The 24,805-nt window shown below is 37.4% G+C and overlaps 1 protein-coding gene across 1 annotated transcript in view; it reads left to right on the forward strand.

The window, feature by feature from the left end:
• Positions 1–24,805, forward strand: part of CWC27 (CWC27 spliceosome associated cyclophilin) — a 253,943-nt gene that overhangs the window by 132,797 nt on the left and 96,341 nt on the right. Inside the window, exon 11 of the mRNA XM_040262597.1 lies at positions 17,908–18,011. Coding sequence (XP_040118531.1) covers positions 17,908–18,011 — 104 coding nt within the window. The remainder of the gene's footprint in view (positions 1–17,907; positions 18,012–24,805) is intronic.

Raw genomic sequence — 24,805 nt, forward strand, 5'->3', positions numbered from 1 at the left:
TTCTAAGGCCCACTTGCCTTCACATTCCAAGATGTCTGGCTCTAGATGAGTGATCACATCATCATGATTATCTGGGTCATGAAGATCTTTTTTGTACAGTTCTTCTGTGTATTCTTGCCACCTCTTCTTAATGTCTTCTGCTTCTGTTAGGTCCATACCATTTCTGTCCTTTATCAAGCCCATCTTTGCATGAAATGTTCCCTTGGTTTCTCTAATTTTCTTGAAGAGATCTCTAGTCTTTCCCATTCTGTTGTTTTCCTCTATTTCTTTGCATTGATCTCTGAAGAAGGCTTTCTTATCTCTTCTTGCTATTCTTTGGAACTCTGCATTCAGATGCTTATATCTTTCCTTTTCTCCTTTGCTTTTCGCCACTCTTCTTTTCACAGCTATTTGTAATTAATTTCCTCAACCTTTAGGGCAGGATGTTAATCAATATAAACTAAAATTAAATCATGTATTTTAAAAAGTGACTCTATTCTCTTAGTATTTTCATAACATTTTTCTGTAAAATGGAGACATTTCTTAAGAAAGCTCTTGAGACAAAGAAGTGAAAGTTGGCTCAGTTGTGTCCAACTCTTTGCAACCCTCAGGACTGTAGTCCATGGACTTCTCCAGGCCAGAATACTGGAGTGGGTGGCCTTTCCCTTCTCCAGGGGATCTTCCCAACGCAGGGGTAGAACCCAGGTCTCCCACAATGCAGGCAGATTCTTTACCAGCTGAGCCACAAGGGAAGTTCAAGAATACTAGAGTGGGTAGCCAAACATTTATGTAAAAATTAGAAATTTCTTGGTTTACTTCTGTTTAATATTTTTGTGTTAAATTCAAGTACAGTAAAATAGTCTCTTTTAATAAAATTATCTGTCTAAACTTCCTTTCCCTCTTTTTGGGTCACTAAAAGAGGTGAGGACACAGGGCAGACTGCTGCCGGCCAAGATTAGAGAGATAAACAGTTGAATACAGGGAGTCAGTTTATCTGAGCACAAGCAGAAATTGCATTGGAACCATAATTGACGAATTGATGGAGGTCAGCATGGATAAGTCTGAGAGTTAGAAACTCCAGGGGCACCTGATCATGTTGGGGGCACAGTATTGTGAGGTTTATTTTTCAATGCTTGACTAGGTCCTCACAGTAAATATCACAGAAATGAAATTTCTACTCCTTCCTTTAGGAGGAGGAAGAAAGGAACCATTTGACTTAGACCAGAGCACTCTTTTTGTTTTCCTTCAGGGAAAACCAGTTAACTAGAGCTCAACTTGCTGCAGGAGAAGGCAATGGCACCCTATTCCAGTACTCTTGCCTGGAAAATCCCATAGACGGAGGAGCCTGGTAGGCTGCAGTCCATGGGGTCGCTAAGAGTCAGACACAACTGAGTGACTTCCCTTTCACTTTTCACTTTCAGGCATTGGAGAAGGAGATGGCAACCCACTCCAGTGTTCTTGCCTGGAGAATCCCATGGATGGGGAAACCTAGTGGGCTTCCATCTATGGGGTCGAACAGAGTCAGACACGACTGAAGCGACTTAGCAGCAGCAGCAGCAGCAGCAACTTGCTGCAGGTTATCAGAGGTTAATGGACCTGGGAGAAGGGACACGGCCAGCTTCAGGTGGCTCTAACCCTCCATGTTGGAGAATAGAAACACCCAGCTGCGGCCCATCCTAACCATCCTGTCCCTACCTAAGGGAGGAGAAGAAACCTAAGACACATTTCTATATTCCACAATCCAGAGACATAGTATCACTAAGAGACTTGAGACCTAATCACAGGACTGTAGGACACACCCCCTTTCCCCATACTTCACTATTACATTACTCAAGTTCTATTTATAGCAATTCCTTTTACTTGTACATAATATCTGGCTATCAAGAAAAAAGTGTAGGGCATACCAAAAGACAAAAACACAAGTTGAAGAAATAAAGCAAACATCAGAACCAGACATGGCAGGGATGTTGGAATTATCAAACTGAGAATTTGAAACAGCTACAATTAATATGCTTAAGGCTCTAATGGATAAAGTAGAGAGCATGAAAGAAAAATAGGCAATGTTAGCAGAGAGATGAAAATCTTAAGAACAAACCAAAAAGAAATTCTATAGACCAAAAACACTGTAAGAGAAGTGAAGGATGCCTTTGATGGGCTAGTTAGCACACTGGACTCAGGAAAGAATCTCTGAGCTAAAGGATATATCAAATAGAATCCTCAAAAACTGAAGCGCAAAGAGAACAAAGACTGAGCAAAGAGTAAAGAACATTCAAGGACTGCAGAACAGTTACACAAGGTGTAAATACTGTACTTCTCTTGTGTGCTAAGTCACTTCAGCTATGTGTGACTCTTTGTACCCCATGGACTGTAGCCTGCCAGGCTGTTCTGTCCATGAGATTCCCCAAGCAAGAATACTAGAGTGGGTTGCCATTCCCTTCTCCAGGGGATCTTCCCAACCCAGGGGTGGAACCTACGTCTCTTATGTCTTCTTCATTGGCATGAAGGTTCTTTACCACCTAGCACCGCCTAGACCTAGTGAACATAACCATTTTTGGCAGTCACTTCATAGTGTTGATTCAGACTGTGAGGTGAGGTGAGGTGAAGTCGCTCAGTCGTGTCCGACTCTTTCTGACCCCATAGATTGTAGCCTACCAGGCTCCTCCATCCATGGGATTTTCCAGGCAAGAGCACTGGAGTGGGTTGCCATTTCCTTCTCCAGAGGATCTTCCCAATCCAGGGATCGAACCCCGGTCTCCCACATTGTAGGCAGACGCTTTACCGTCTGAGCCACCAGGGAAGCCTGATTCAGACTGTGCAGTCAACTAAATGCTTCACAGTCCTTTTTGTTCTTGCTGCTGTTATTACTCCTCTTACCTCCTGACCCACTCATATACCCTCTATCTGTAATTGTTTTGTCTTCTGATTTATATTCAATGCAACGTCATATGTGAGAATATGGTAAGGACCTAGTGGACAGTATCTTAGTAGAAATATGTCTCAAAGTTAACTTTGACCTATTATTTAGCATTCTGGGAAGAGTTGCACTAGTTGAGACTAATTAAAAATCATTTTTGCTTAAGCATCTAGGCATTATTTGTTCTCTGCTTTAATGGCTGTAATGAAAGATATCACTTAAATCTTTTGCTGCATAAGTCCATGACTACTTTATTCTCACAATATGTCCAGTGTGCTGCTGCTGCTGCTGCTAAGTCATTTCAGTCGTGTCCGACTCTGTGTGACCCTATGGACAGCAGCCCACCAGGCTCCTCTGTCCACGGGATTCTGTCCAGTGTACTGTCAAAGAAAAAAGTGAACTCGATTTGAAGTGATTTATCCTTATTAATTTATGCTGGTTGTTTATGGTGTTCTGCATTTTGACTACAAGATGTCTACATTTGGATTTTACTTTCATTTATCCGGCTTAAATTCATTGAGCTTCCTAAATCTGAAAGCTAATGTTTTTCATCAATTTTGGAAAGTTCTCAGACATTACTACCTCAGTCTCATTCATTCTGCTTTTCCTTTTCTACAGTTTCACTTATACATATGGTAGACCTCACTCTGTCTTCCATCTCGTTTGAAGTCTCATAGTTGATGTTTTTCTCTGTGGGTTTTGCATCCTATGTTATTCATTTTTTTTCAAATAGGTCTTTTGATTCACTCATTCTCTTTTTCAGCTATTCAACTTTTCATTAACCTTAAATTTAACTGTTTGTTACTTCTAAAGTATTTTTTTGCATTTCTTTTCCATGGGGATGGTCTTGATCCCTGTCTCCTATACAGTGTCACAAACCTCCATCCATAGTTCATCAGGCACTCTGTCTATCAGATCTAGTCCCTTAAATCTATTTCTCACTTCCACTGTATAATCATAAGGGATTTGATTTAGGTCATACCTGAATGGTCTATTGGTTTTCCCTACTTTCTTCAATTTAAGTCTGAATTTGGCAATAAGGAGTTCATGATCTGAGCCACAGTCAGCTCCCAGTCTTGTTTTTGTTGACTGTATAGAGCTTCTCCATCTTTGGCTGCAAAGAATAGAATCAATCTGATTTCGGTGTTGACCATCTGGTGATGTCCATGTGTAGAGTCTTCTCTTGTGTTGTTGGAAGAAAGTGTTTGCTATGACCAGTGTGTTCTCTTGGCAAAACTCTATTAGCCTTTGCCCTGATTCATTCCGTACTCCAAGGCCAAATTAAGAGAAGTGAAAAGCAAAGGAGAAAAGGAAAGATATAAGCATCTGAATGCAGAGTTCCAAAGAATAGCAAGGAGAGATAAGAAAGCCTTCCTCAGTGATCAGTGCAAAGAAACAGAGGAAAACAACAGAATGGGAAAGACTAGAGATCTCTTCAAGAAAATTAGAGATACCAAGGGAACATTTCATGCAAAGATGGGCTCAGTAAAGGACAGAAATGGTATGGACCTAACAGAAGCAGAAGATACTAAGAAGAATGAATTTATTATTATTTCACAATAAACTGTGGAAAATTCTGAAAGAGTTGGGCATACCAGACCACCTGACCTGCCTCTTGAGAAACCTATATGCAGATCAGGAAGCAACAGTTAGAACTGGACATGGAACAACAGACTGGTTCCAAATAGGAAAAGGAGTACGTCAAGGCTGTATATTGTCACCCTGCTTATTTAACTTATATGCAGGGTACATCATGAAAAACACCAGGCTGGAAGAAGCACAAGGTGGAATCAAGATTGCTGGGAGAAATATCAATAACCTCAGATATGCAGATGATACCACCCTTATGGCAGAAAGTGAAGAAGAACTAAAAAGCCTCTTGATGAAAGTGAAAGAGGAGAGTGAAAAAGTTGGCTTAAAGCTCAACATTCAGAAAACGAAGATCATGGCATCTTGTCCCATCACTTCATGGCAAATAGATGGGGAAACAGTGTCAGACTTTATTTTTGGGGGCTCCAAAATCACTGCAGATGGTGATTGCAGCCATGAAGTTAAAAGATGCTTACTCCTTGAAAGGAAAGTTATGACCAACCTAGATAGCATAATAAAAAGCAGAGACATTACTTTGCCAACAAAGATCTGTCTAGTCAAGGCTATGATTTTTCCACTGGTCATGTATGGATGTGAGAGTTGGGTGGTGAAGAAGGCTGAGCGCCAAAGAATTGATGCTTTTGAACTGTGATGTTGGAGAAGACTCTCGAGAGTCCCTTGGACTGCAAGGAGATCCAACCAGTCCATTCTAAAGGAGATCAGCCCTGGGATTTCTTTGGAAGGAATGATGCTAAAGCTGAAACTCCAGTACTTTGGCCACCTCATGCGAAGAGTTGACTCATTGGAAAAGACTCTGATGCTGGGAGGGATTGGGGGCAGGAGGAGAAGGGGACGACAGAGGATGAGATGGCTGGATGGCATCACTGACTCGATGGACATGAGTCTGGGTGAACTCCGGAAGTTGGTGTTGGGCAGGGGGGCCTTGAGTGCTGCAATTAATGGGATTGCAAAGAGCTGGACACGACTGAACAACTGAACTGAAAGTATTTTTATTCTTTTTCCAGTTACTGTTGTAGATCTCATATTCAGTTCTTTATTCTCTTTCATTCTTTCCATATAGTAAACATATTTGTTTTATTTTTGCAGTATCTGAAGTTTTGAGCGTCAGGTTCAATTACTTATTGTTCCTTTTATTCTTACAAACAATGCCTTGTTTCCTTGTATATTATGAACTCTTTTTATTGAGAGCTGATTTTTTTAGAACTTTTTTTTAGAGTTCTGTGATATCTAAATTAAAGATTCTTTGTTTCAGAGAGGATTTCATTTTAGATCAAGGAGGTGCATTAGAGTACCATACTATATTAGTGATTTTAATTGAAAATACTCCTTAAATACCCTGAGAATATTCATTAGCTTGAATGCCTTCTTATTCACATAGATCTGAGACAAACAAGCTTCACTGCAGCCTTTCTCTGTTTTATAGTTGATGTGTTTATTCCCACCCTTCCAGTGAGTGGAGAATGTTAAGCTTTATGTGTAGGAGTTCTAGTTCATGATTAAAACCCCATGTTAAACCCACATTCCTAGGTAGAATAACTCAATGTCTCAATAATAGTACCAGTGCTTCTTTGGTTTTTAGTCTTCCCCTTGGTTTTCAACCCCTTGGTTTTTAGTGAGCTAAGCTATGCATTTAAACGTATTTTTTTCTAATGTGTATTATTCAGCCCTCCTAGGTATTTGATTGTAAGAGAGTTTTTGGGTTACCTAGTATTCTGCCTTACTGGAATTGGAAAGCTCATTTGTTTTTCATATTGATTTAATGTCATTCTATAAAGTTGGATTATGGAGTAGACATATGGCTAAAGACTGAACTTCTGCCACAACAGATTTACTCCACTTCTCTGAAATACTGGCTAAGCTAAGTTCTTCCTGTGAAATAACATGTTTGATTTAGAATTTTTTACTTGGTACTTAGATAGAATAACACTATCACCTATGCTTATTCTGGATATTTTATGATTTAGTGCAGGATTTACTTGTTTAGTTTGTTCTGGAATAGACAATAAGATTTTCTAATATATGAAGGAGGTTGACCATCTATATCAGATGTCTAAACTTTTTATTTAAAAATAAATGTGATCTTGCATATGAAAAGAATAAGACTAAGTCTAAAGGCTAGTTGCAGATGCATTTAAATTCTTCCTTCTCAAATTTCAGTGTACAAATATGTAGGGATTATGTACCTATGGATAGGTATTATAGTCTTTCTTTTCCTACATAGTGGTATAACAGATTATAAAAGGGCATGTGGAACATTATCTGTCAGATTAAATTTTATCTTCTAATAGATACATTTAGGATCATTTAGACTAAAATAATGTAGATTCTCTGTTAATGTCCCTCATAGAAATTATAAGTGTGTAAACACACATACACACATACATATATACATTTCCTTGTTGACTTGTTTACTCCTTATCTTCTTGACTAGACTATAATGGATGACAGTAAGCAATTCCATTCCAAGTGTTTAGTAACCACAATTAAGATGTGAGAATTTAGTAATTTTTAGGGGTTTTATCTACTTTATATTCCTCATTTTCATAGCATATGATATTTAATCCAAGCAGTACATCAGACACACACACACAAAACTTATCAGTGAGGTTTTAGAATCTGTGCATCCATGAGAAAAATGGAAGGATTTGCCTTTTTAATCTCTTCAGTTAGCCTGAGATCTCATTTTGTCAGTAATTGATCCTGTAAATAGTAAGAATAGTAGAGTTAATACTGGAGAGGAGAAGAATGATGCTAATTGAAGAAGCAAACTCATGTTGGGCACATATTCTGAGCCAAGCACCATGTTAAGTATACTGAGTAATTTCTATGGAATCATGTTTCTTCCTTACAATTTTACCTTAATTCTCAAGATGAGAAAAGAGATTTACATTGGTTAGCTTAACTGTCTAAGCCCATACTGCTAGAAACAGGTAGAACAGAACTCTGTACACACAAATCAGGGGTTCTGTGATTTAATTTGATTTTGATTTTTTATTTCCTGTGTATACTTTCAAAATTAATGTATAAACTGTAGCATACTATACTTCTGATACATGTTTAACCTGCATCTCTGCTCTTTCTGCTCTTGCTGATGATACCATACTAAAAATCAAGTCATACATTTATAGTTTTAATACTTATGATGGGCTTTCATTATGGCCATTTCATGATTTCATCAACAGCCAAGCTGTTGTTTCATTACAAACAGATTCAGTATCTTTGTGATTAAAGCGACAAACTAAAAACCATGAAGGCTGTACTGTTTAGCTTGCAATCATTTCCATGTGTTATGAATTCTTATCAGATGTTGGGAAGTAGTAGGCTTAAGCTAACTGCAAGTACTACATCCGTGGTCCAAGAAGCAATGATCTGTAATGGACATGTGTTTAGCGGTCAGCTTGCTTAACAAGGTCTCTAAGCAAATTCATTTACCATCTTATGTAAGATATATATACATATTCCATTTTATTTTTGTAGATTAAAGTTCTTTTCAAAAGCATGTCAAGTACTCAAGTCTTGAGAACTTTACTTTTTTTTTTTTAAGTGAATGTTAGAGTTCAGTGTTTGAGTTCACCACCCTTATATTAAGATAATATTTCTCATGCCATATGTAAAAAGAACAGATATAACTCAAAATTTTCCTAAGGCACATTCCTGGAAACTGGAGAAAATGAGAAAAGCATCTGGGAAAAAATAAAAACTGACTGAAAATTATGCAGGATACGTCTCATTGCCATATTAAATCCTCAATCTCAAGCTGAAAATTGTACGATTTTAAAAATTGCAAGAATTCTACCTTTTATAAAGTAATATAAACAGTCTGATAAAAATGTAAATGTACTGCCTACTCACTTATTCATAGTGTGTTCTGTTGCATGAAAAGTACTCAGCTCAAAAATAAGGTATTCAAGTCTAAATGTACTTTTCATTCAGTGGGTAGGAAGCATATTAAGGGGAAAATTGCATAAAGAATTAGGATGTCTGTATCATGTTTATAGTATTGTAATTGATTTAGGCAATATTGAAAAAAATAAACTCTTACTGTCTCTACACTTCAACTTCTTTGTGTCTAGACCTCTCACCATTTCTTTAGATAATGGGCTTTAAGATCCTAAAACCAAAGGAATTGAAACAGAATGATATACAGAGTACAATCACTTTTTACACTTATAGTTGATTATGCATTTCAAAAATATTAATTTATACCTTCCTCGGATTATTTTTAGATGATGATACAACTGAGATAAAGGAAGAGAATTAATTGCTTTCCTGTAACCATGTAGTGATGTTGGGTCTAGGTCTTCTGAAACATGTCTTTTTTTTTATGCAGAAGTTTTGTTTAATCTTTTGAAATGGACATGGGCATTAAGATGAAAACAACATCCATCAATGAGATTAGAGTGTATATCTTTAACAGTATAGTAATTAATATCATTTTACATAAAAATCATTGATTTTTATTTAAAGTTTTAATTCTTTAAATTGCTTATATAATTTAATAGTCATGAGTTGGTTGTAGTATATTTTCTTACTTAAAAAAAGAAAAAATTCCCTGGTAGCTCAGATGGTAATGAATCTGCCTGCAGGAGACCCAGGTTCAATCCCTGGGTTGAAAGGTCCCCTGGAGAAGGAAATGAAGACCACTCCAATATTGTTGCTTAGAGAATTCCATGGACAGACCATGGGGTCACAAAGAGTCAGATATGACTGAGGGACAAATACTTGGGGCCTCCTTGGTGGCTCAGACAGTAAAGAATCCACCTGCAATGCAGGAGACCTGGGTTCAGTCCCTGGGTTGGGAAGATCCCCTGGAGGAGGGCATGGCTACACACTCCAATATTCTTATCTGGAGAATCTCCATGGACAAAGGAGCCTGGTGTGCTACAGTTCATGGGGTCACAAAGAGTCAGACATGACTGAGCAACTAAGCACACGTTCTAAGCACCTAATGAAAGTGAAAGTCACTCAGTTGTTTCCAACTCTTTGTGACCCCATGGACTATACAGTCCATGGAATTCTCCAGGCAAGAATACTGGAGTGGGTAGCCGTTCCCTTCTCCAGGGGATTTTCCTAACCCAGGGATCAAACCCAAGTCTCCCACTTTGCAGGCAGATTCTTTACCAGCTGAGCCACAAGGGAAGCCCAATAGTACTGAGGTGGGTAGCCTGTCCCTTCTCAGGGAATCTTCCCAACCCAGGGATCGAACTGGGGTCTCTTGTATTGCAGGCAGATTTTTTACCAGCTGGTCTACCAGGGAAGCCCTAAGCACCTAATAGTGATTTTATTTTAATCCTTAATCTTTGCGTTGGTCTTGTTATAATACATAGGCTGAATATAGTCACTACTTATAGATAAGAAGATGCTGTGAAAGTGCTGCACTCAATATGCCAGCAAATTCGGAAAACTCAGCAGTGGCCACAGGACTGGGAAAGGTCAGTTTTCATTCCAATCCCAAAGAAAGGCAATGCCAAAGAATGCTCAAACTACCGCACAATTGCACTCATCTGACACGCTAGTAAAGTAATGCTTAAAATTCTCCAAGCCAAGGTTCAGCAATACGTGAACCGTGAACTTCCAGATGTTCAAGCTGGTTTTAGAAAAGGCAGAGGAACCAGAGATCAAATTGCCAGCATCCACTGGATCATCGAAAAAGCAAGAGAGTTCCAGAAGAATATCTATTTCTGCTTTATTGACTATGCCAAACTTTTGACTGTGTAGATCACAATAAACTGTGGAAAATTCTGAAAGAGATGGGCATACCAGACTACCTGACCTGCCTCTTGAGAAACTTGTATACAGGTCAGAAAGCAACAGTTAGAACTGAACATGGAACAACAGATTGGTTCCAAATAGGAAAAGGAGTACATCAAACCTCTATATTGTCACCCTGCTTATTTAACTTATATGCAGAGTACGTCATGAGAAACGCTTGGCTGGAGGAAGCACAAGTTGGAATCAAGATTGCCGGGAAAAATATCAAGAACCTCAGATATGCAGATGACACCACCCTTATGGCAGAAAGTGAAGAAGAACTAAAGAGCCTCTTGATGAAAGTGAAAGAGGAGAGTGAAAAAGTTGGCTTAAAGTTCAACATTCAGAAAACGAAGATCATGGCATCCGGTCCCATCACTTCATGGCAGATAGATGGGGAAACAGTGGAAACAGTGGCTGACTATTTTTCTGGGCTCCAAGATCATTGCAGATGGTGATTGCAGCCATGAAATTAAAAGATGCTTACTCCTTGGAAGGAAAGTTATGACCAACCTAGACAGCATATTAAAAAGCAGAGACATTGTTTTGCCAACAAAGGTCTGTCTAGTCAAGGCTATGGTTTTTCCACTGGTCATGTATGGATGTGAGAGTTGGGCTATAAAGAAAGCTGAGTGCTGAAGAATTGATGCTTTTGAACTGTGGTGTTGGAGAAGACTCTTGAGAGTCTCTTGGACTTCAAGGAGATCCAACCAGTTCATCCTAGAGGAGATCAGTCCTGGGTGTTCATTAGAAGGACTGATGTTGAAGCTGAAACTCCTATACTTTGGCCACCTTATGTGAAGAGCTGACTCATTTGGAAAAGACCCTGATGCTGGGAATAATTGAGCGAGGGAGGAGAAGTGGACAACAGAAATGAGGTTGGTTGGATGGCGTCACCAACTCGATGGACATGAGTTTGGGTGGATTCCGGGAGTTGATGACAGACAGGTAGTCTTGGCGTGATGCGGTTCATCAGGTGGCAAAGAGTCGGACACGACTGAGCAACTGAACTGAACTGAAATGAACTGATAGATAAGAAAATTGAGGTTCAGTGAGCTTGACAACCTTGCCCCAAGGCTGTGCTCAGGGGCTACTTTCGCCATGAAACCTTGAAAATTGAGGAAGACTTTAGTTAGCAGAAATAGGAAATAAAGACCATTTTAGGTAATGGAAATGGCACAAACAAAGGGGTATGTGTGGTGAAGCTCAGAGTTTGCCAAGGTAATTGTGCCTAGTATGTTTTGGTTGAAATTTAGAGTAATTGTAGAGGATCTGTGACAGATAAAATTAAAAAGTAGTTCCACAGTTTCTCATGAGAGGCACTTGAATGCTGGGGAAAGAAATTAGTGCACGAGTCAGTAGGACTTAGGGAGTTATAATGATCCGTAAGTAGAACTGTAGGATTTGGCCTCAGTGTGCAAAGTGAATGGAAGAAAGATCAGACCAGAAGCATGTAGACCAAGATGGAGACTATGGTCATAGGGAAGTGTAGGCTCCTGATATTTTATTGGGGTGGTTTTTTTTTTAATTATGTTTTTCACTGGAGCAAAGTATACTGCTTATTTAACTTATATGCAGAGTACATCATGAGAAACGCTGGGCTGGAGGAAGCACAAGCTGGAATCAAGATTGCCGGGGGAAATATCAATAACCTCTCATAGGCAGATGACACTACTCATGGCAGAAAGTGAAGAAGAACTAAGAGCCTGTTGATGAAAGTGAAAGAGGAGAGTGAAAAAGTTGGCTTAAAGCTCAACATTCAGAAAATGAAGATCATGGCATCTGGTCCCGTCACTTCGTGGGAAATAGATGGGGAAACAGTGGCTGACTTTATTTTTCTGGGCTCCAAAATCACTGCAGATGGTGATTGCAGCCATGAAATTAAAAGATGCTTACTCCTAGACAACATATTAAAGAGCAGAGACATTACTTTGTCAACACAGGTCCATCTAGTCAAGGCGATGGTTTTTCCAGTGGTCATGTATGGATGTGAGAGTTGGGCTATAAAGAAAGCTGAGCGCCAAAGAGTTGATGCTTTTGAACTGTGGTATTGGAGAAGCTCTTGGACTGCAAGGAGATCCAGTCAGTCCATCCTAGAGGAGATCAGTCCTGGGTGTTCATTGGAAGGACTGATGTTGAAGCTGAAACTCCAATACTTTGGCCACCTGATGCGAAGAGCCTGCTCATTGGAAAAGACCCTGATGCTGAGAAAGACTGAAGGCAGGAGGAGAAGGGGACGACAGAGGATGAGATGGCTGGGTGGCATCACCAACTCAATGGACATGAGTTTAGGTGAACTCCAGGAGTTGGTGATGGACAGGGAGGCCTGGTGTGCTGCGATTCATGGGGTCGCAAAGAGTCGGACACAACTGAGTGACTAAACTCAACTCAACTGATACTACAGATTTACCAAATTAAAAAATATATATGATGAATTATTAACTGATGGCTAATTAGCTAATGCTGATGTCATAAAAAGCATGTTAAAATTCAAATGAATCCAAATTAAAGATCTACTAGGAAAAAATTAATTAGCTTAAAATTAACAGTAGCTTATAGAAATATTTATTTTATCATACAAGTGGAAACTAGGCTCTGAGGAAGCCAAACAGATGCTGCCTGGAGTCAAGCAAGCCCATAGTTTGTATTCTTGCTTTGTAAGCTGTGTAAGGTGACATATAGTCCAGGCTTACAATTTTCATTCTTTTTTTAGCAGGTTCAAATATATTCTGTTACTAATGAATGAAATTATATTCCAGAGAATATAAGATTGGGTCCCCTAAAACTAGACTGTTATCTAAAGACTAGGTTAAAAACATGCATTTCATTCTAAGAGTTACAGATTCCACGTGTACGAACAAATGGTGGTGTTTGAATAGTCTTGAGAGATTTTGACAGTGTTGTAAATTTTTAATTACTTGAAAAATTCAGTATAATGAAACATAGTTTTATGTATATAGACAAAAACCTCTACTTTGTCTTTTTTGAGTTCTTATTCACCATTGTTCAGTTTGTTTATTATTATGGCTACTTCAGCAGTGTATCTAAATCTTTGTCTATTTAAGAGTAGATTTTTAGAAGCTGGCATTAAACATTTATTACCCTTTTAAAAAATTATGAACAGAGTTGATCTTCATATGCAGTAGAGGTGGCATTTGTTTACAGACCTTAACTGTGGTACTGTTTTTAACAGATCCAAATAATAATAGCCATCATTTGTTGAAAATGTACTGAATGCCCAATATTTTAAATACCTTACTCTGATTTTATAGCTGAGGAAACTGAATCTCAGAGAAGTTAAATAATTGTTGTTAGGTCTTCCAGACAATAAGTGATGGAATTGGCTTTTAAATCAGGACTTTCTGATCTTTTTAATATCTATGCTTTAGTCTTTTTAAATATCTGTGTTAGTCTTTTTGATATCTTTGCTTTACTGGCTCTACAATAGTTTATATTCTCATTGCCCCTCATTCTTTGCATACTTCAGATCACCCTGATAACTAGTTTGTTCCTCTGTCATGCAACACTTCTTCAGCTTTCAAAATAATCTTCCCATCACCTTAGTCTTTGGAAAATATCATCTGAATTTCTTGAATTATTTACCAAAAAAAAAAAAAAACTTAAGCTAGTATTTAGTGGATAGAGCAAAGATGTGGTTGCTATTTTCTGTTTTCATATAACTTCAAGAAATAGGAAGTAATCACATTTATCTGAGAGAGAGAGATCATGAGAGCCTAACCCAGGCATTGATGGTGAGAGTCAAGAAGAGCAGTTGCATGTGAGAGAAAGATCGAAAATGACACACTTGGACAGCAATTCAGTGAAAGGGAGGGTGAACAGTCCCAGGGGAAGTTTAAAGTTTGGTTATTAGAAGGAAATCGGTTTCGTGATCAAATAGGGACTTCAGGAGAAGGAACAGATTTGACCAGGGAAAAGATGATTTGGAGTTTGGACATAGAGAGTTTGTAATTCTTGTGACATCTAGCCTCAAACTACATCTGGATCTATGCCCTTGACCTGTGACTAGTTTGAATTGAGATGTCCTTTAAGTGTGAAATACACACTGCATTTAGAAGAGTTAATACAGAAAAAATGTAAAATAGTGTATTAATATTCTTATATTGATTCCATGTTAACATAATAATACTTTGGATATTTTGAGTTATTGAGCTAAATAAAATAAGTTTTTAAAATTAATTTGTTTCTTTTTACCAGTTTTTAAAATGTGCTAGGAAACAAAATTGTATGTGTGTCTTGGCTTATATTTCTGTTGGACAGTACTAATTTATGTAGAGATTTGTAATAGATAGAAGTGTAGGGGGAAACATCTAGATTTGGAAATATCCTATTATAGAAGTGACAGTTTATAAGATTAGATAAAATGCCAGCATACAGGGTATAGAAATGAGGAAAATGACAGTTATAGTATGAGAAGAGAAAGAGTAATTCAAGGAGAAATGGAGAATCAGGACTCTAAAGTGGTACATAGTCTGATTAGCAGAAAATTTCAGAAGGAAGTAGTTCATATCATTGGATGATAAGAAGGCCAAAGAGGAAGAAGAGGACTGAGAAAAGGCCAATGAACTTGACTGATACAGAACCAATTTCAGTAGAGTACAAGGAGGATCGATTGCAAGAGATTAAGAACTTAGAGCTTGATGAATTAGACTCTGTATATAAGCTGTTCTTTCAGGCAAGGAGTCCACTTGTAAAGATAATAATCTCTTGTTTGGAGCAGAGTACAGGGAAATTTGAGTATGCTCTTGGCTGAATGAAAGGATCAGTAAAGTAGAAGTGCTTGAAATTGTTAAGAAAGAGAAGATAATTTCTATAGTAAGGTCCTAATGCATTGGGTCCCAAACTTGAGTGCATGTTAGAGTCACCTGGGTAACTTGTCACAGGAGCAAATTCCAGGCAACGTCTCACCTCTAAAGAAATCATATTTCCTGGAGATATGTCTCCCTGAACATGTTTTAACAATTCTTGTAGATGATTACGATGTATCCAACAGGACAAACAAGAAAATTAAGGATCCTGGTGAGGACATGAGGGAAATTACTGACCATAGCATCAGAATGCACAGAGAGCCAGTTGGGTTAGAATAAGACTGGCGGACCATGAACTGTGATTAAGGAGTTGGCTTTCATTCATAGAAGAGTGAGCCTAAGTTCAGTAGGAATGAAAGACTGAGAAAGTTAAAAGCATAGTGATCAGAGAGGGAAGTTTCAGAATTGAGGACCTTGGAGGTCATGCAGATACATACAAATAGGGCTGTGTGTGTTTGATACAGAAAAAATGTGAAAAGAACTGAGTCACACACATTATAAAACCCATCAGTTTGGTGACTCTAATACAGGACAGGAGTAAAAAAAAATTGAGACTTGGGGTTTAGGAGGAAGCACTAAAGGCTTTATTCTGGGGGGCGCCAAAATCACTGGAGATGGTAACTGCAGCCATGAAATTAAAAGACGCATGCTCCTTGGAAGAAAACCTATGACCAACCTAGACAGCATGTTAAAAAGCAGAGATATTACTTTACCAACAAAGGTCCATCTAGTCAAAGCTATGGTTTTTCCAGTAGTCATGTATGAATGTGAGAGTTGGACTATAAAGAAAGCTGAATGCCAAAGAATTGATGCTTTTGGACTGTGGTGTTGGAGAAGCCTCTTGAGTCCCTTGGACTGCAAGGAGATCCAACCAGTCCATCCTAAAGGAGATCAGTCCTGGATGTTCATTGGAAGGACTGATGCTGAAACTCCAATACTTTGGCCACCTGATGTGAAGAAATGACTCATTGGAAAAGACCCTGATACTAGGAAACATTGAAGGCGGGAGGAGAAGGGGACAACAGAGGATGAGATGGTTGGATGGTGTCACCACTGCGATGGACATGAGTTTGAGTAGGCTCCAGGAGTTGGTGATGGACAGGGAAGCCTGGTGTGCTGCAGTCCATGGGGGGACATGACTGAGGGATTGAACTGCTGAACCGGACTAAAGGCTGAATCAGCGTAGAACCAGTGTCTTTAGAGACTTCCAGAATGGGGTGCCTCCTTGGGCTACAGTGTTCTCAGTCTCCATGACACACTCTAGCGTGTTGAAAATAGAGTGAGTGCCTGACACTCACAGATATAAAATGCATAGTTTTAACTATTTGCAAGTGACTCACAGGGTTCATGACATGAGCAGTTAATAATTGTTTCCAAGGCTTGAAATGGAATCTCCTGCCCTAAAGTGGCTTGTAGAAACCAGTCACATAACATGTTAAGTGTTGCAGTAAAGCCAGCACTTACATCTTCATTTGCCTTTGATATATGATTGTATTAATTATCAAACTGTCTCAGCCTGATAGGTTTCACAGAAGAGGAAATTATTTGGTAAATTGTGGTATCAAAAGGTTTAAAAACTAATTGAGTTAAAAAAAAATTTAGCATTGCTCCTAGCATGTAATGAAAAAGGGTTAGAAATGAACTGAGTTTAAGAAAAATTTTAGCATTGTTCCTAGCATGTAATAATTGCTTGATAAGTGGTAGTTGCTGGTACCAATTCAGGAATTCAAGAAAAATTTTAGCATTGTTCCTAGCATGTAATAATTGCTTGATAAGTGGTAGTTACTGGTACCAATTGAGGAGTTCAATAAGTTTTGAAGTCAGATATTTTTTGTGTATGCCCAGGTTTAGAGAATAGTATTTATATTAAAGTTTGTTTTGATTCGGAATCTCCATGTGTTATTAAACTGAATTTAGAATGTTAAATTTGAAAGTAAATTAGAGGGAGAACAAAGGTTCATTTATCACTCATCAACTGTTTGATATACTAGAAGGGGGCTATATTTCATAGTGCATGCCTGTGTGCGTGCTAAGTTGCTTCAGTCATGTCTAGCTCTTTGCGACCTCGTGGAGGAGCCCACGAGGCTCCTCTGTTTATGGAATTTTTCAGGCAGGAATCTGAAGTGGGTTGCCAATTCCTTCTCCAGGGCATCTTCCCAACCTAGGAATCGAACCTGCCTTTCCTGGGTCTCCTGTATTGGCAAGAGGATTCTTTACCACTGTGCCACCTGGGATGCCCCTATATTTCATAGTAAAGCGTCTGCCTGCAATGCGGGAGACCTGGGTTCTGAAATGACAACCCACTCCAGTATTCTTGCCTGGAAAATCCCATGGATGGAGGAGCCTGGTAGGCTACAGTCCATGGGGTCACAAAGAGTCAGACACGACAGAGCGACTTCACTTTTACTTTCATATTATATTGCTTTGGTGAAATCACAACTTTTAATATATCTTTTAAGTATGTTTCCATACCCTGTGGTTCAGATGGTAAAGAATCTGCCTATAGTGAGTGAGACCCAGGTTCAATCCCTAGGTCAGGAAGATCCCCTGGAGAAGGGAATGGCAACCCACTCTAGTATTCTTGCCTGGAGAATTCATGGACAGGGAAGCCTGGCAGGCTACAGTCCATGGGATTGCACAGAGTCGGACACAACTGAGTGACTGTCACTTCATTTCACTTCCATACCATAAATACACATACACAGAAACAAAATGAATTACATTATTTATGTTTTCTTACCGTACATGACAACTGGGTTCAGGTTTTTTTGCTAAACAGCTTTTCTCAGTCTGTTATAAACTTACATAATTGTTTTTGATTTGTAGTGAAGAGCTCAGAAAAGAAGCAAGACAATTAAAGCGGGAACTCTTAGCAGCAAAACAGAAGAAAGCAGAAAATTCCACAAAACAAGCAGAAAAGAGAAGTGAAGGTAAGCACGGTTATCAAGCTTATATTTTCACTTGGTATTTCCTCCCTCTCTCCTTCCTGAATTGAGTGGTGGTGCTATTTATTACTTTGTTTGGCTAGTCAGTCAATAAAATTGTTTCACTTAGAACTTTTGTCGAGAAGGAAATTCAGTCAAATGTGATCATAACTACTGTTCCTTAATAAAGAGAGTACTTAACATCAGGCAAAACTTATGTTGTCATAGCACATATCTAGAAGTGCACAGGATAGAGTGTTGTTGATGTTGTTGTTGTTGTTTTAACACTGCATACCCTTTAAAACATTTAATAAAAGTGTTTAGGCCCTACATATGGCACTTATGTAAGCATTATTCATACATTGTTGAATAGTATTAAATACACATTCCTGTTTTTTTTGTTTATTTTGCTGTTATTTAAGTACAGAAAATCTAAAACATTGATAAAAATGATCAAAAGCTTATCCGAATAATACCCTGCTTTTTATACAGGTTAAATATTTCTTTATTGTACTGTGATTTTTTTTTTTTATTAAGCTAGAACAGCTTCAGAAAAGCCATTGCACTGAAGATCTTTTAACTGTTTCAGCTATGAAACATGTAATGTTCAGTTTCCAAAATAGCAATTGGAACTCTCAAATCTGTCTTCTCTTTATAATAGTAAAATACATTGTAGATTTGGTGAACATGATCAGAAATTTAATTATCTTTAATAATGTACACTAAATTTGGCTTAATAAATTCGCTTTGTGCATGTATCTTGTGTATTCTCATGCTTTTGGAAAGCATGAATAATTTTATCAATTAATACTAGGTTCTGTAATAGTGACTGGAGATAAATCAAAGCATAATATGTAACATCTAACCTCAAAGAATACACATTCCCATACCAAACAGTGGTACAGCATTTGACCATGTGATTATTATTCATTTTAAGTAGCACAAGTTATACCACATAACCCTCTAAAGCTCAAAGTTCTTAGATGATTTGCACCATGTTCCCAATGACTGTTGTAGTAAAGGCAGACACTTGATGAAGAACTTGAAATTGCCAAAATATGTTTGAACGAAACAAATTATTAAAAAGTCAACTCACCCAAATGACACACATTATAGACTGAATTTTAAGAAAAGGATAAACTTACATATGTGACCAGATCATATTGGTAAAATGTAACCCAGAATAGAAAGAAGATATATTGGCAATATTAAGGTTTGAAGAAGTACAATAAGGATTCTTTAAGTTTATAATTTTCCCAGGAGATTGTTTCTTATAATTAAAAAGCACTCTAAATATATGAAAGTAATTCCTTTTAACTGGGAAGATCTTCATTTTTTTAAATTCTTTTCTGAGCTAGTAATTGTTATTCCCACACTCCATCTCAAAGTCCATGATGTACTGTGAAGTTGGCAATGGATGGTTCTTGCTTTTGTAGTTTATGATCTCAAAGAAGTGAGAGAACTGCAGTAGGAAGTTTCTTCAATAGAGCTGTATGGTTAAGACTTATACTAGACGTAAACATTGCTGAGTTAATTTATCTGCCTTTGAAACACTTAATACAATTAGGTAAAGAAAGATTTGAGTCTTAAAACATTGATTTCTTAACACAAAAAAAGAGTCTTCTGGAGCTTATTTCAGTCTGTTTATATGAAAGTTAACCAGATTAAAACTTTTTATGCTGTAATTAGAGAATTATATTGGTAATTTTCTGAATTTAATTTTTCTTGTATCATCTAGAAATACCTGGATTTTCCCTAAATCTAAAAGACAGTTAAAATTAGCTTCTCTAAAACTGTGATCATTTGGTTGCTGTCATTTTTCTTTTAGTCTCAGAATGGGCCATTTTTTTTTTTTTAGTATTTTGAAATAATTTTAGGCTTACACAGCAGTTATAAAAATCAGGAGTTTCCATATACCTTTAATGTTAAGGTCTTATATAACCATAGTACAAGGATCAAAACTAACCAATTAATGTTAACACAGCACTATTACTAACTGCAGAACTTATTAGAATTTCATCAGTCTTCCCACTAATGTCCTTTGTCTGTTCTATAATTCCTTCCAGAATTCCATACCACATTTAGTCATCATGTCTCCTTAGTTTCTTCTCATTTTTAACACTTCCCCCATCCTTTCTTATCTTTCCTGACCTTGACACTTTGGAGAATCCTGATTAGATATTTTGTAGAATGTCTCAGTTTGAGTTTGTCTCCTGTTTTCTCATGATTAGACTGAGGTTACACATTGGTTGGAAAGATTGCCACATAAGTGGTGTGTCCTTCTCATACATTGTTCCAGAAATAACAAGATGTCGGCTTTCTTTTTATTGGTGATACTACCATGATCACCTGGTTAATGTGGTTTCTGCTTAGTTGCTACACTGTTAAGTTGCTTTTTCCTTTGAAATTATAACTGTTGCGGGGGAAGATATTTTGCGACTACACAAATATCCTGCTTCTTTTTGAATTTCCTCCCACTAATTTTAGCCTCCATTGATGGATATTGCATACAGGCAACAGTTATTTACTGTGGCGTTCTAATGGTGACTGTTTTCTTGATTACTACTACTTTTATTACTTGGAATACTTCGTTAAGAAGAATTTACTATTTTTAATACAAATTTTGACATTAATACTAGGTGCTCATTTTTCTGTAACACTAATGGTTGTTAAGAATAATTTAGAATGTTATATTTTCTTTCAAGGTATACAGGAAAGTATTGACTCACTTTCAGTTACTAGCAGTGAAGTTTTTTAAGCTTTAGTGACTCTGTTTTTTTATCATAAATCCAGAGATAAAATGCATTGTGCACCTTTCAAGTTGCTTGTAAGAAGTAAATTAGATAATGCTGCTGCTGCTAAGTCACTTCAGTCGTGTCCGACTCTGTACGACCCCATAGACGGCAGCCCACCAGGCTCTGCCATCTCTGGGATTCTCCAGGCAAGAACACTGGAGTTGGTTGCCATTTCCTTCTCCAATGCATACAGTGGAAAGGGAAAGTGAAGTCACTCAGTCGTATCCAACTGCTTCCCAACCCCATGGACTGCAGCCTACCAGGCTCCTCCATCCATGGGATTTTCCAGGCAAAAGTACTGGAGTGGGTTGCCATTGCCTTCTCCAAATTAGGTAATGAGAAGACCTTTAATAAATTTACACTGCTATATAAAAATAATAATTTTATATTTGTAAGAGAAATATAGTTATTCATGGTTTTATTTTGTTCTCTGTCCAGACTTACAAACTTAAAATATGAATTTTAATATGGTGTTAGAATTAAAGCCTCTAATCAACATAGCTACATGTAAATATGACATAAATTAAATCTCACAATGAGCTTTCCTTAACTGTTTTCACAGTTGTATTTTTATAATTATATTCTTTCTTAAAAAGTATGTGTGTGTGAACTACGTATTTGCATTCTTAAGTAAAGCTTCCAGTAGTAGTATTTCCTGATTTTATGAATTAATTTGGCAAGTCTAATACTTGCTGACTACTGCCACTTTTTTTTAGAATTTAATGTATTACTTCCACATTAAATGCACTTGGCAAGAGACCCCTAAGAAGAAGGAAGCTTCTGTGTGCTCCTGCCCCTGCACTGGTTCCCGAGCTCTGTCAGTGTGTGAATGGAGGTCTCCCACGCAGGCAGGCGCTCTAGCAGGTGTGGTCCTCTCCTCGGGGCTGCTCTCATCGCAGGGAATTGCCTTTGATCAGGGAGCAGTATTCCCTTAGTTTTATCATCTCTGTCGAATTTCCTGAGCTAGATCCTTAGCCAGATCTGTGTAGATAATTAGGAATTTGTATTCTAACCATGGGCTTTCCTGGTGGCTCAGATGGGAAAGAATCCACTTGCAATGGGGGAAAACCTAGTTTGATCCCTCGGTTGAGAAGATCTCCTGGGGAAGGGAATGGCAACCCACTCCAGTATTCTTGCGTGAAGAATTCCACAGGCAGAGGAGCAGACAGGCTACAGTCCATGGGGTCGCAAAGAGTCGGTCATGACTGAGTGACTAATACTTTAACTTTCCCTTTTTTCATTTTAACCAGTTTTGCTTCTAAATCTTTTCTATTACCTGAGGAAAGTACTTTGAAATCAGGATCCATCTGTTTCTCCATATAGAAAATCTAAGATAAGATTTTATATAATCTTAACATAAGGTCTGCTTTTTTAATGTTTTACTGTATTTATTCTTTATTAATTCCTTCAGTTCCATTATGACAGAAAATAAAATAATTAAAATTCATTGTTACTTTTACATCGATAAATACTTTGGGCCGCATACAATTAAGCAATTCTAAATACATTGCCATTTTGATATTACCTGATTGTAGTGATAGCGGCCCTGAGTATATGCACGTGTTCAAACATGTACAGCTCATTTGTATGCTAGTCATGCCTCAACAAAGCTGTTCCCCAGAAAAGAATATTGATCTGTAAACCAGAAGCCTCTTAACATCTCTGTCCTAGTATGAAAGCATGTACATATAATTGAGTCAATGTATAAATCTTTTTTAACACTAGTGTAGTAAAAAAGCTTCGCTATGTAGTAAAATTGAATATGGGGCCATCCATCTTTCCCTTCAGTCTTCCCAGTAAACCTCAGGTTCTGCTCTTTCTTCTATCACAGAGATATGGTCAGGTAATAGATGTAATTATGCCTCTATGTATGAAGAAGAGCACTACATAAATATAACCTCACAATGTTTGCCATTGCTTTGCCACCTATTTAGTTTTTAAAGGCTTCAGCTAATGTATAAAAGAAGGCCTCAGTAAATTAGAGAACTAGAATGTGATGGAATAAAGCCACTATTATAGTCAAATAATGAGAATTTTTATAGTAATGTGAAACTTGATTCTAAAATTCAAAACAGTCACATTTCTTAGTTGAATACAGAATCTGCAGTAGGCTCTAACATCCCAATTTAAGTAAACAAGGAATGTGGTGTTTTACTTTAGATACCAGCAGTGTCAAAAGAGATGTACTGCAGGACAGTCTGTTTACAGCCTGGGAGTCTCTTTAGTCCTACTGTAAATCATCCAGGCCTGTGCATAGGATTTTTGTAGGGGGTAATAAATTTCAAGTAAGATTGATAGTTAATTGGAGATAGAGTTGGTTTCCTGGGCTGGCTCTGTCAAGTTCTTTAATAAACTATATAATCCTTTTCATTAAATTATGCCTCTAAGTCCTTTCCAGATTTCTTTAAGTTTCATCATATCAAAACCAGTACCAAACTGAACACAGTCACATAGAAATACATGTTTGGACATATTCTCTAATCAGCTTTAGGGAGATAAGGTGTCAGATCCTCTTTTCAAAGTTCCAGGCACACAATACCTGCTATATGACTAGTGCCAGAAATTAGAGGAGGAAGACCAATCTGAGCTTGTAAATCAAGAAAGAATTTTAAAGCCTCTTCATGAAACACATCCCTGAGGTGCTTAGTACCTCTCAAATTGCACTGGGCCATTTCAGGTTTCTTCAAACTGTCTTTTTAATGCTGGATTAAGTCAGATTAAGGCCCTTCAGGCTTAATAGGTTGTGAAAGTATATAGGTTTTGTTGGTTTTTTTTTTTTTTTTTTTTACTACTTTTAGTCTCTAACATATTATGTTAAACTAGATTAATCTTGGTTTTTATAAGAAACAGAAACCATTGTGGAATGTTAGCTCTGTGTTGTGCCTGATACTATGTATAATTAATTCCTCTCTGAGCAAACTGGTCCTGTTTGCCACAGCAGTTAACTCTCTTCAGGGAATCTTAAGTCATCATTTTTTTCTTGGAGGCTAGAAGTATCAGACCTATTTTTCCCAAGGTCTACTCTTACTGTATTGCCAACTTTTAATGTTATTTACACAGAAAAGTGAAAGTATATTTGCCCTTGACTTACAGAAAGCCTCTCAGTCCAGCCGTCAGTAATAGTCTATAGATTCTTACTTTGAGCGTGGTACTAACAAATTGTTTATCTGATTTTGTTTCAAAACAAGTTAAAGAATAATACAAGTGTGGGACAGTCCTCTTTAAAAGGGAAAATTTGATGGTGTATAAAGTATATCTCAAGGACTAGAAAATAAATAACCAAAGGAAAACCCAGGGCAGGACTTCCCTGTGGATCTTCCTAGCCTACTATTTTATTGAACTAAAAAGAGAATAAATTTTTTTTAATTGAGAGATAAAGATACAGCTGGGGACATCCATTCAGGTAGCAGTAAGAGTTGATACTGAACATTTTACATTAGGTAAGGAAACACAAGAAGGTGGTAGTGGAATGTTATGGACATATTTACTATAGATGATACTTCACTATATTTGAAAGTATGTCAATATTCAAATTATTGATGCTCATTTTAATAACCCTGGTTCATTAAGAAAAGTTTAGATGTTGTTTATACTGTTTAATAAGGCAGAGAATGGGCAGTGGTTCTAACTTGATTGATTGAAAAACTGTTTTTAATTATTTTAATCAGCTAAAGATAAGATTTTTTTATCTGAAATAATTGTGTGGAATCCTTCATTTCCTAGAAGTCCTGGAAAAATGAAGCTTCCTTCTATAGTCAGGACAGTCTGTCAAGTGAAATCTTATTGAATGCAGTTTACTACATTTATGTACCAGAAATCATGTTTATTTTTAACAGTATGTTTTTCAAAAATATACTTTTTAAAATAATAAAGGCTTTTAAAAGCATATAACAAGTATAAAGATGTACATACCCTCACAATTAGACCAAGAATTTAATCTTTTTATAAAGTGAGTAAGAGATGATATCTTTAATTTGTGAGTCCATAGCGAACTCTATTCTTTTT

The sequence above is a fragment of the Oryx dammah genome, unplaced genomic scaffold (assembly GCF_014754425.2).
Source record: "Oryx dammah isolate SB20612 unplaced genomic scaffold, SCBI_Odam_1.1 HiC_scaffold_20, whole genome shotgun sequence".
NCBI lineage: Eukaryota > Metazoa > Chordata > Mammalia > Artiodactyla > Bovidae > Oryx > Oryx dammah.